The following is a 12,673-nucleotide window of genomic DNA, read 5'->3' as shown; positions in this document are numbered from 1 at the left end:
GGAAAATGGTTTCTATTTTTACATACATGAAAAACAAAGTAAAGCAATAAAGTCATATCAAGTCGGCCTGCTTCCACATTTTAGAACAATGCGTATATTTTGCAAACAAAGTGTGAGTGCTTATAATTTCTTTGCCGAACATAAAATATAGAGGACTCGAAAGTCGCATTCAAATTTGAATGTGTTTGTATTGCGATTTCTGTCTCCGCTTCCGCCTCCGCCTTTCAAATCGACTGGCAATGCGAACGTTTCTCACGCTCGATTAGTATTCAGAAACGATTGGAGCACTGCGCAAAGCTTGACAACATAAAATAACAGAAAATAAGAGCACGAAAAATGTCACTTTGTGTTGTGAATTAAAGATTTAAAATTTAGACGTACAGGAAACAACAACAACAACATTTCAATTTATATTTCAGCGAAATCAACAGCTCGCCGTCATGTGCCACACCATTCAGTACTTCTTTTATGAAAATGGTGGTTATTATTTCGAGCTTTTTATTGTTGTGACAACGACACACATTTCGCGGGGAATAATTATAATTGCAGTCTGCGGTTTCTCGTAATCAAAACATTTTCAATTCTAAAGAAAAATATATATTTTTTTTTTTTGGTTTCAGAAGCAATGAAAATCATTTTCTTTTTCTCAAAAAACTTGCAGTATTCAGTATAAATGTTGTATCCAAGGTAACCACCCCAATAATTTAAGTTAAATTCAATGAAGAAATAAACATGCAATTTTTTAAAATTCTAATTCAAGATATATACTAATATTATGAAACAATATTGTTTTTTGTTAGTCACAATTGTTAGGCACCTGTAAAGTTTACGCTGAAGATCACGATGTTGCTTTAAACATGCAAAGCACATCATAAAAACTAATTTGTCATACATTGTACAAATCTATAAAACTAACTGTCAGCAATGGTATATTGAGTTCATCATCGAAAACAGAAATTGTAAGTTTGAAAATGGCCATCAAATAAATATTAGTGCCAACATTTCCAATGCCCTTCACGATATGCCCGTTTACCCACCTGAACGATGAAATATTGCAAAATCAACCGAAAGCCACATGCTCTAATCATGGGCTCCGATTGCATTTTCAATGCAAATTTCATTCAAATTACAATTTGGCATTTGGCCAGTAGATTGGGCTATATGACCTGTTACAGTAATCAGGCAGTTTTTTTTATTTGCAAATTCGATCAAAACTTATTAGGAAATTAATATCCAGGCAGAATGCAAATGGAAATAGACACTTTGACACAAATCATTTATAATTAAAGCCTACAGCTAGAAAGACGCAAATTATTTGGCTACCTCTAAAGGTTGCAAATTTGTCTAATTGAATAAATTAACTAATAGCAACATCTTGATGTTATTTACGAATTATTCAGCTGCAATTTATGGATTACCTTGCATTTTTAATGACAACGTCAATTGCCTTGCGGTTTGTTGACCTGCGGCTTGTGGTGTTCCGAGTAAAATAATCAAATATTCAATTAGCTTAACAACTTGTGTCCAATAGGCTGAGAGTGTATTCAACGATATGCACTTATACATAAACATATGCGGAGATATTAGCTTTGAATAGTCGAAAATAAAACGAATTTTGAAAAATGCAGGTCGAAACCCCTTTTGGCCTAAGACGCTTCGAGACCCTGATGTCCATCTCTGGCAGAAAATTCCATTAACCAGCAAAATAGAGGAGACTCAATCGAAGCCTTTGCTATTGTCAACTGCAGTTGCGTCTTTGCCCAGAGCAAATATCAAACAGTCAGCCTGGCAAACTGCCATACAATGGGCGATGCTGGGCAGAGCATAAACTGTTGTTTAGACTGCTGCGTGCCCAGTTGACCAGTTGTCGATTCGGCAGTTGAGAAGCTTGTGTTTATTTATTTCTTTTGGGCATTGGCATTTAAGCTCCAACCCAGCAGCAGTAGCAGCAGCAGTAGCAGTCGTTCATTAAAATGCAATTTACATTTTCGGCATTCTGCAGGTGATTTCAATTATTTCACGTGCGCTTAAAAGTATGCTACATTTTATGGCGTGGCACATGCGCCGGTGTACCTAAAATGAATGATGGCTTTGTGGCAAGTCATAAAGATTTAATATGAGTTCAAATAACGTTTTTCTAAAGCTTTACCCAGGCATCCTAATGACTTTGAAATTGCTATTCAGCTACATGTGCTTGTGTTGAAGCAACAAGACGGGCTGCAACAGTGGCACGACCAGGATGTGGCACGTTTCTTGTTGCGGTGCCACGTTGCGTTCTATTTACGTGATGCTTGTTCCACATCAGCTAATGTCAAATTAATTTCCTGAACCTTGTTTTTGGCAAAACTCAGATTTTTAAGACGCAATTGCAACGAATAAGTCAGACGAGTCAATGAGTAAGAAGCGAACAATCTATATGCATATAAGCTGGTCAGTCAGCAAACTTGACGATTAACTAAATTCATCGAGCCACAGTTCAAAAACTTCTTAATGGGCAGTCATTTCAGGTCTATTACACACACAGGTGATTAAATGGAATGCAAAATGTACCGTTCAATAGAAAAATGTTCATAGTACATCAAAAAATATTCTGCTTGGTTTAATGTAATCTATCTTCGAATTATATTGCCAAGCGAACCTTCTATTATTAAAACCAGCTTGTGCAAAGTATAATAAAATTATAGCGATTTGCGTATCTTTTGCAGTCTAGACACAAAATTGACTGAGAGACCTGCTTTTAAGGCCTATATAAATATTGATTCACACAGCTTGCAGACATGACCAACAAAAACAATTTAATTTGTGTTCGTCTACAGCAAATGGAAATGCAAATGTGCCTACGTAAATTCTACAAATAAAAAATTTCAATAAAATAAGCAATAATTTGTACGAAATATAATGCGAATTGGACAGCATTAAATTCGAATTGATTTTATTACGGCGGACACAAATTACCGACACAAAATGCCTAAAGCTGCAAATGAAAATGGAACGAATTTACAAATTGATTGCGCTAATTTGTGGCCCAAAATAAAAGCACAAAAGAAAAAGAATAGAATAAAAATAAAAATAAATAGGTAGGCAAACAGAGGCGTAGAAAATTATTTTAAAAAAATTCCCAAAAAAAATAATCTCAAAGCTTAAAGTGGACTGTATTGGCAATGAAACTGGACTTGGCTGAGCCTACAAGATGCGTGATATATTTGGACGACAGCTTGGCAAGTAAGCGAAATCAATATAATTCCAAGCTTAGGCAGAAGTTGTCTTAACAACTCGGCTAGATTTACACTCCACATAAATATCAGCAAGTACAAGGCAGCAAAATGAAAAGCCAATAAGCGTAGAAAAAACTTGTACAAGATGAAAAAACGTAGGCATTAAATGCACAGCTGGAAATTGAGATAAATACGTGTTTGAGATAACGTTAAACAATATTAACCAACTATCTGTAATATTTAGTGCATGCTCACATTTGGTAATTGTTAAATTTTAATTAAATTTCACAAGAGTAGGATTTGTATTTGCCTTTCCTGGTACTGGTGATTTTATGTTCGCCAAAGAGAAGTGTGTCCCCTGGGAGAGTTTTCATTGTATATTATATTGCACTTATAGTACAATGTCAAATGGATTTTGGTCTGATCAAAATATTTAATAATTTGCATTCACTTTGGTCCAAGCTGTCTTGAACAGAGTCTGTTTTTTTGTTTTATTTGTTCATTTCCCACACTCTCGGCCACAGCAGACCGGTTTTGACTAGTTGGTGCGCAATCCAATCAACGACTCAAGCGCTTTTACGCTCATTTACGAATGTTTTTATACCCTGTACCTAATTGAGGCAGATACCAGCATTATATTGAAAAAATAAATACGACTAGCATCAACAGACGAGCCCAAATAATTCAGCTTATTTTTTTCCTAGAGATTTAAGAAACTTGAGGCTTTAGTTAAGAAAACGATTTGATTGACAATAAATATCGAATAAAACTAAAATCCCTGCAATTTATATATTGCCTATATAAGATAATTAATATTTTTCATCTACACTTATGTATACCCTGTCCAAACTAACAAGTAAGAGGTTCTAGTCGGGAGCTCCCGACTAGGGGATACCCTGAACCCTCTTTTTCCAACATCAAACGCATATATATATATATATTCATATTAGAAGCTATATGTCAAGTTTGGGGACTCTAGCTCTTACTATTTACCAAAATTGCCCAAAAAACAGGAGCTCGATAACGATTTTTATCGATTACTTGGAAACGGAGTAAGTTATCAATTATCGGAAACAAACTCGATCTGCGCAGGCACTAGGAGCACCTACATCTAAAATTTGAATATTTCCGCGCGGAGTTATGTCGTTTTGGAACGTCATATCTCCCCGTGGAGTTATGTCGTATTGGAGTTATGTCGTTTTGGAACGTCATATCTCCCCGTGGAGTTATGTCGTATTGGAGTTATGTCGTTTTGGAACGTCATATCTCCCCGTGGAGTTATGTCGTTTTAGAACGTCTTATCTCCGCGCGGAGTTATGTCGTTTTGGAACGTCATATCTCCGCGCGGAGCTATGTCGTTTTGGAACGTCATATCTCCGCGCGGAGTTATGTCGTTTTGGAACGACATATCTCCCCGTGGAGTTATGTCGTATTGGAGTTATGTCGTTTTGGAACGTCATATCTCCCCGTGGAGCTATGTCGTATTGGAGTTATGTCGTTTTGGAACGTCATATCTCCCCGTGGAGTTATGTCGTTTTGGAACGACATATCTCCCCGTGGAGTTATGTCGTATTGGAAATATGTCGTTTTGGAACGACATATCTCCCCGTGGAGTTATGTCGTATTGGACTTATGTCGTTTTGGAACGTCATATCTCCCCGTGGAGCTATGTCGTATTGGAGTTATGTCGTTTTGGAACGTCATATCTCCCCGTGGAGCTATGTCGTTTTGGAACGTCTTATCTCCGCGCGGAGTTATGTCGTATTGGAGTTATGTCGTTTTGGAACGTCATATCTCCCCGTGGAGTTATGTCGTATTGGAGTTATGTCGTTTTGGAACGTCATATCTCCCCGTGGAGTTATGTCGTATTTGAGTTATGTCGTTTTGGAACGTCTTATCTCCGCGCGGAGTTATGTAGCTCCACGGGGAGATATGTCGTATTGGAGTTATGTCGTTTTGGAACGTCATATCTCCCCGTGGAGCTATGTCGTATTGGAGTTATGTCGTTTTGGAACGTCATATCTCCGCGCGGAGCTATGTCGTTTTGGAACGTCATATCTCCCCGTGGAGTTATGTCGTTTTGGAACATCATATCTCCGCGCGGAGTTATGTCGTTTTGGAACGTCATATCTTCGCGCGAAGTTATGTCGTTTTGGAACGTCATATCTCCGCGCGGAGTTATGTCGTTTTGGAACGTCATATCTCCGCGCGCAGTTATGTGGTTTGGAACGTCATATCTCCGCGCGGATTTATGTCGTTTTGGAACGTCATATCTCCGCGCGAAGTTATGTCGTTTTGGAACGTCATATCTTCCCGTGGAGTTATGTCGTTTTGAAACATCATATCACCGCGCGGAGCTATGTCGTTTTGGAACGTCATATCTCCCATATCTCGTTTTGGAACGTCATATCTCCGCGCGAAGTTATGTCGTTTTGGAACGTCATATCTCCCCGTGGAGTTATGTCGTTTTGGAACATCATATCTCCGCGCGGAGTTATGTCGTTTTGGAACGTCATATCTTCGCGCGAAGTTATGTCGTTTTGGAACGTCATATCTCCGCGCGGAGCTATGTCGTTTTGGAACGTCATATCTCCCCGTGGAGTTATGTCGTTTTGGAACATCATATCTCCGCGCGGAGTTATGTCGTTTTGGAACGTCATATCTTCGCGCGAAGTTATGTCGTTTTGGAACGTCATATCTCCGCGCGGAGTTATGTCGTTTTGGAACGTCATATCTCCGCGCGCAGTTATGTGGTTTGGAACGTCATATCTCCGCGCGGATTTATGTCGTTTTGGAACGTCATATCTCCGCGCGAAGTTATGTCGTTTTGGAACGTCATATCTCCCCGTGGAGTTATGTCGCTTTGGAACATCATATCTCCGCGCGGAGCTATGTCGTTTTGGAACGTCATATCTCCCCGTGGAGTTTTGTCGTTTTGGAGTTATGTCGTTTTGGAACGTCATATCTCCGCGCGGAGCTATGTCGTTTTGGAACGTCATATCTCCCCGTGGAGCTATGTCGTTTTGGAACATTATATCTCCGCTCGGAGTTATGTCGTTTTGGAACGTCATATCTCCCCCCGGAGATACGACATAACTCCGCGCGGAGATAACACGTTCCAAAACGACATAACTCCAATACGACATAACTCCACGGGGAGATATGACGTTCCAAAACGACATAGCTCCAATACGACATAACTCCACGGGGAGATATGACGTTCCAAAACGACATAACTCCAATACGACATAACTCCGCGCGGAGATAAGACGTTCCAAAACGACATAGCTCCACGGGGAGATATGACGTTCCAAAACGATATAACTCCAATACGACATAACTCCACGGGGAGATATGTCGTTCCAAAACGACATAACTCCGCGCGGAGATAAGACGTTCCAAAACGACATAACTACAATACGACATAACTCCACGGGGAGATATGACGTTCCAAAACGACATAACTCCAATACAACATAACTCCGCGCGGAGATATGACGTTCCAAAACGACATAACTCCGCGCGGAGATATGATGTTCCAAAACGACATAACTCCACGGGGAGATATGACGTTACAAAACGACATAACTTCGCGCGGAGATATGACGTTCAAAAACGACATAACTTCGCGCGGAGATATGACGTTCCAAAACGAGATATGGGAGATATGACGTTCCAAAACGACATAACTCCAATACGACATAACTCCACGGGGAGATATGACGTTCCAAAACGACATAACTCCAATACGACATAACTCCGCGCGGAGATATGACGTTCCAAAACGACATAACTCCGCGCCGAAATATTCAAATTTTAGATGTAGGTGCTCCTAGTGCCTGCGCAGATCGAGTTTGTTTCCGATAATCGATAACTTACTCCGTTTCCAAGTAATCGATAAAAATCGTTATCGAGCTCCTGTTTTTTGGGCAATTTTGGTAAATAATAAGAGCTAGAGTCCTCAAACTTGACATATACACGTATTCCGTTTAATTGCTCGTGAGGATCGACAACAGCATCATGAATGTCGTTCATCATACGCAGCATACGGCCTATATTTTCCGACTCAATATTTATGTGAAACTGCAGTTTTTTGTCAATGTTTTCGGTTGAATCGCGCAATTGGTTGACTTCGGCGGACACATGAGTCATAACTTCGGCTGTCATTGCTTTCGTAATTTCCACAACATTCATTGCTTTTTCTCGCTTGCCTCTGCGTTAAATTCATCTACTTGCAAAAAGTTGTTGTCTATTTGCGTTTTCAGCACTTCAAGCTTCAAGTCAATGTCGCTGACTTTCTGATCCAACTTCACGAGCCGGCTATCAATTTGGAACGTGGAAGAGCTAGCGGTTATAGGCTTATGCATTTCACTGTCTGGACGAGCACCCGTTTCGGGTACAATGTAAACCACATTTGAAAGCTTAGAATCGAGACTACTTAGTTTCGATAGCGCCTCTTCAGTCTTTTCTACATTGTTGGTAACACGATTCTCCAAACTTTCTATGTGCTCCATTAGATCCTCCACTGATCTGCCCAGGTTGTCGCGTCGTTTTAATTTTCCCTCAAGCGTTGTGATAATTATCTCAAATATACTCAGCAATTGTTGTTCTCTAAAATGAAAAATGTATACATCGCATATTTTAAAATAAAACGAAACTATTAAAAGTACATAGATATCGCGAATTTTCTTCTTCCACTTTGCGTTTGGGTACATGAAAGAATTCTGTCTGCGAATAAAGGGTACCTTTTTTTTGCTACAAAACTGATAAGGATCATGCCAATAATATATGGTTATTACCACATTTTGTTTTAACTAAATTTTGAAATCCACTTCTGAATGGAAATGCGGGATTGCGATAGAACTGACATAGTTTCTTACCTCGCGTTCGGTCTGAAAGGGAAATAAAGTGATTGCAGTCAATCGTCAATCGTTAAGCAAAAGGCTTTCCGTTAAGCAGACTGTTACAGTCAACTACCCAACATCATTATCGAAATGTGTGTTCTTACAGCGAACACGATTCAAGCTAATGTTCAGCAAGTGCGATAATGGTTTGGCTGAATTTAAACAAATGGGAAACAATTGCTGAACTCAAGAAAAATGGTCTGAATAAAAAAGCTTAATAATGTTATAATTATCTTTTAACGAATACTTAAGGAGTATATTTTTCTCCAGCAGTGAAAGACAAGTGCGTATGGACTTAAAAATTAAATAATTATTGACTTTTTTAATGTGTGTGCCTAATTATAATAGAACTGCCAAATGTGCATAGGTATTTCGTAGGCAGCTCGTGTCTCGTGCGAAAATTTCAAAGCCATCAAATTAAAATTTTCTAACAAAACTTTGCAACATGAAATGCAAGCAGTGTGTGACAAGCAGATCTTAAAAAAATAAAAATAAAAAAACTACAATTTGAAATTTCAGAGTTGGAAATTCTTAAGCTGCGCAAAGAACGAACAAAATGGCACGTAAGGGCAAACTACATTAAGGCTGAGATAACGACAAGCTTGCTGCAGCGAGGAAACAAAATGAAGCCTGCCTTCAGAGTTCATGTCGACGCGCTGTCAAGTGCGGAAAAATGTCAAAAGCTAGAGAACAAGGAGCGCAAGGGCTTAAGGGGTATAGTTCCACAATTGGAAAACTGTCAGTAAGACATGTGCGGTCTTAAAACTTGTTCAAATCTCATTCGCGACTGATGGCTTGAAATGGGAATCGTAATTGACATTTGATTAACGCTTCGTAAGCTTGAATCCACTCATCAATTGACTGACTCTTAAAGGTTTTGCTATACGAAACCCTTCTTTCCACGTTTTGGCGTATGCAAGCCAAATGCAAGCCATTGAAACAGCAGCAAAATCGCATATGAGAAAAATTAGTGTCGTCTAAACCACGATTCTCAAACTAAATACTGCGACACCTTGGTACATACGTAGCCGACTTAAGCTTCCCTTGTTAAGCCACCTTGTCCATGCTTACCGGCTTTGCAACAGGGACTTCGCAGGATACACAACATCGACCTGCGCATCCTTATATACTGGCAAGAAGCCTTTGCAAAAGAAAGCGACGGGGAAATTTTCAAGATCCCCATCGATCTCCCAAGCCGGGTACAGATATAAGTAAATAGCGAGCTATAAAAAAAGCAACGTTTAAGACTTATTAATAAATAAACTAATCATTTCTGAGCTATACCACAATCCTTTCCACATTTGACCCATATGTATTTAAACCAAATTAAATGCTGCCCATCTGTAATAGGTCATAAACAGAAGTTTTAACTACAGCTGTTCTTAAATTTGTCCATCAAGAATGTAACGGTTTTAAAAAGTAAAATCTGGTTGCAGCAAAAAAAAACGGTTTTTTATCGATTGCTTACAGCGCAGCAGCAAATAGCACATTGTTTATCCTCACTCTGTTTTGCTGCGGGGTGTTACACATAACCACAACAACAGCAGCAACTTTGAGATTTTTCTATGGAGCTTTTACAGGGTCACCGTGCAGCTCGCCCAAAAAAATGAAAGCAATATTTCAAAAACGGAAATGTTTTGCCGGAATCGAATTGGAAGGACCCGAACAGACGGCCATTAGTCTTGCCAAAATTGCGCTGGCTGCGTATCTCTCTGTGGAAACTTGATATTTAATTAAAAGTTGCAATTACTAATTGCATTTTTTTCTTCTAAGCAAAATGTTTTGATACATGTTCAAACAAACGCCATAAACATGCTTTAAATCAATAAATAGGGGATAAACCAATTCAGATATTCGAATTAATTCGAGAGCCTGAGATACAAGCATTAAATTGCGACAGACGGAAAATAATTGTTTGCTTTTATAAATAATCAAAATGCAAAGCTTCAGTTTAAATTGCAAAACTACAATTTCACAATTTTCGGCATAGATTTGAGTACACACCAAATATGTGTGTGGCATGTATGAAACAATATTCAAAACTGAAGCAAAACTATCAAAACAAGTCCAGCTACACAAGCCGGAAACGGAACCAAATAAATACACATACATATCTAAGGCATTGAAGAGCTGAGAATATTTGAATCAAATCCGTTGCATGTGACGAGTGCAATTTTACGTTAATATTTACGAAGCCAACTTCGATGCGCCGGAAATGCATGCTATGATTATTCAACCAACATGTGCATATTTGTTCATTAAACATTAAAGAGCACTCGACAGTATCAGTCAGAAGTTGTTAAACTATGAGAATGTGCTTAAGGTCAGGCATGCTACGCAATGCTTAATGGATATGCCCAACTCATGTTTGCAGAAGTCACGCTTTATTGAAGGATGCGTAGAGAAGCCAACTCGAAAGATACCGACACCTTTTAAATTAGCTTGTAGAAAAGATTGAGGAAGTGCTTGGCTCTGCCAGATTTAATAGAATGTAGAATTACTTAAGGAAATATTTTAATATCTATTCTTGCATTTATGAAACAAATAATTGCAATTGATTGCAAAATATGTTCATGAAATTGTTACTTAGCTAAAATCAGTTCAGATTTGGACGCAGATGCAATACAAAAAATGCTCCATCTCGCGGCACAGGTAGTTTATTTAAAAAGGCGCCATTATCGTAAGAATTTTGATACAGCTCCTTAACGTTTTTCTTTTTGATCATAATCGGTGGCTGCAAAAGCAAATTCGAAAATTGTACATTAGTACGCTGGTGACTAAGTAGTTAGCTTACCATTACTGCTTTTATTTTTGACAAGGTATTTGCCGGTGGTGATTTACAAAACGGCTTCAGTTTAAACATCTGCACTTGACTTGATTGCAGTAGATATGTTAAAATATAGTTTCGGGCAAGAGCTTCATTAATATTTGGTGGACGGGTCTTCAGCTTAGAAACCCAAGCGGAAGCCAATGACTTGTCAGGAACCTCCAAATTACTGATCGAATTTTCCAAACGCAAAATGTCACGTTCAAATTGTCGATTTAGGTTTCTCAACTTGCGCTGAGTTTCGCCAACTTCCTGCCGGACTAGGATATTACTACACAGATAGGATAAAATCTCGTTCTGGCTTTACCAAAGGTAATCTCCCAGCGGTAGCGGTGTCATTGCTCTTACGTAGTTTTTTCTTGAAAACATCTTTCGCGAACATACCAAAATTTTGTACATACAACTTTGAAAATTGTGTGAATTAGGCCTAAATATATACATATAGATGTTTAAATGATATGAGTACTAGATTTTAAATAGCTCATTGGAAATTTTAAAATATTTTAAAAGCGTATTTTTAAAAGAGCGTAGTAAACGAAGAAAAATATTTGAGTAATACTTTATTAAATTTAATTATAGCGATGCAATATGTAATATGAATGTGTGTTTTGAATGAAAGCGTATTTTTTAGACATACTAGTTTTCATTTAGTTAATTTGAAACACTCAGTAAAAAATGTTGTTCTTAAATTTATCAATTTGAAAAAAAATGTAAAATGAAATACAACTAAAAATATACCTTTCGCTTTATATGTATACAATAGCCCCATCAAATGTGCTTCACTTTCGACGGCAAACTATTCAAAAGTTTTGCGTTGCTATTGATCAAAAGTTTTGTACAGCCAAGTGCCTGAAAATTCATTACTTTCTCCTGATATAAAATTGGTCGAATGAAATGTTAGTTTTCATAGTCCAGGGCAAAGTTTGGACCACTCAATATCACACATACAGTTCAAATTAAATTAAAATGTTGAAAGGATAAATTTGAAGAGCAGGTGAAAGATTCGACAGCTGCCGTAAGAATTAAAACTTTGCCAAAACTTTCCAGTTTGGACAAGGTAATCAAATTGAATAAAAAACAACAACAAACCCTAGCTTCTAAGCTCTAAGCTCTTCAGGGCTTGACATTTAAAATGTATTTAAATTTGGCATATAAATCAGCATTCTACGCACGTGAGGGCCAAGCCAAGGACCGATTTGATTTGTTAACAAATTAAATTGAATTTTTATATATTTGGCTTAGCTCTCAGTGTGCTTTACGGTTTGGTCAAGGTAAAAACGACCTGAAAGGCCTTTAAATATTGAATAAGCAGCTCGACAACAACGCACAAAAAACAATGGAGTCAATGTGCGTGTATGTGTGTATGTCAACACAATCAGTATAATAACTGAGGGTCGCATGCCCCAAAGCTGCAATAAAAGTGGATTAAATGCAAACATGTGTGAGATTGTTTGGTCCATTCGGGTTACGGGTTCCATACCCCAAGATTATAAGAGCCACCCGCAATGCCCTTAGCATTGATATGGCTGTTCCCACACGAATTGATCCCCCGAATGCCAATGCCAAAGGCTACGCCAAAGTCAATGCCTAATGACTTTGGTTACATGCCAAATTAGGCCTCACAAATGACAGCCCGGCTCTAACTCAAGTTATTTGGGTTCGAAGTTGAAGTGGACAATTTCCTCCTTTGCTGCGTAACTGAGTAACCCTTTGACACAAATAAATTT

The 12,673-nt window shown here is 38.3% G+C and overlaps 1 protein-coding gene across 1 annotated transcript; it reads right to left on the bottom strand.

Annotated features, from left to right (window-relative positions):
- Window positions 1-10,616: 10,616 nt before the first annotated feature.
- Window positions 10,617-11,392, bottom strand: LOC26531271 (uncharacterized). Its single transcript, XM_015173430.3, has 3 exons — window positions 11,254-11,392; window positions 10,914-11,198; window positions 10,617-10,853 (listed from the first exon to the last, which is right to left on the bottom strand). The coding sequence occupies exons 1-3, from the start codon at window positions 11,326-11,328 to the stop codon at window positions 10,716-10,718; spliced, it is 498 nt and encodes a 165-aa protein (XP_015028916.1). The 5' UTR covers window positions 11,329-11,392; the 3' UTR covers window positions 10,617-10,715.
- Window positions 11,393-12,673: the final 1,281 nt, after the last annotated feature.

Source organism: Drosophila virilis, chromosome 4, assembly GCF_030788295.1.
Source record: "Drosophila virilis strain 15010-1051.87 chromosome 4, Dvir_AGI_RSII-ME, whole genome shotgun sequence".
Classification (NCBI taxonomy): domain Eukaryota; kingdom Metazoa; phylum Arthropoda; class Insecta; order Diptera; family Drosophilidae; genus Drosophila; species Drosophila virilis.
Note: the sequence above shows the minus strand (reverse complement) of the source record. Positions and strands in the feature narration are given on the sequence as shown.

Excerpts from the sequence above, each read along its gene's own strand:
- LOC26531271 (XM_015173430.3), bottom strand. The coding sequence starts at position 11,328 with ATGTTCGCGAAAGATGTTTTCAAGAAAAAACTACGTAAGAGCAATGAC. Across the intron at positions 11,199-11,253 it reads CCGCTGGGAGATTACCTTTG|GAAGTTGGCGAAACTCAGCG; the intron begins GTAAAGCCAGAA and ends CTAGTCCGGCAG. Across the intron at positions 10,854-10,913 it reads CAAAAATAAAAGCAGTAATG|CCACCGATTATGATCAAAAA; the intron begins GTAAGCTAACTA and ends TTGCTTTTGCAG.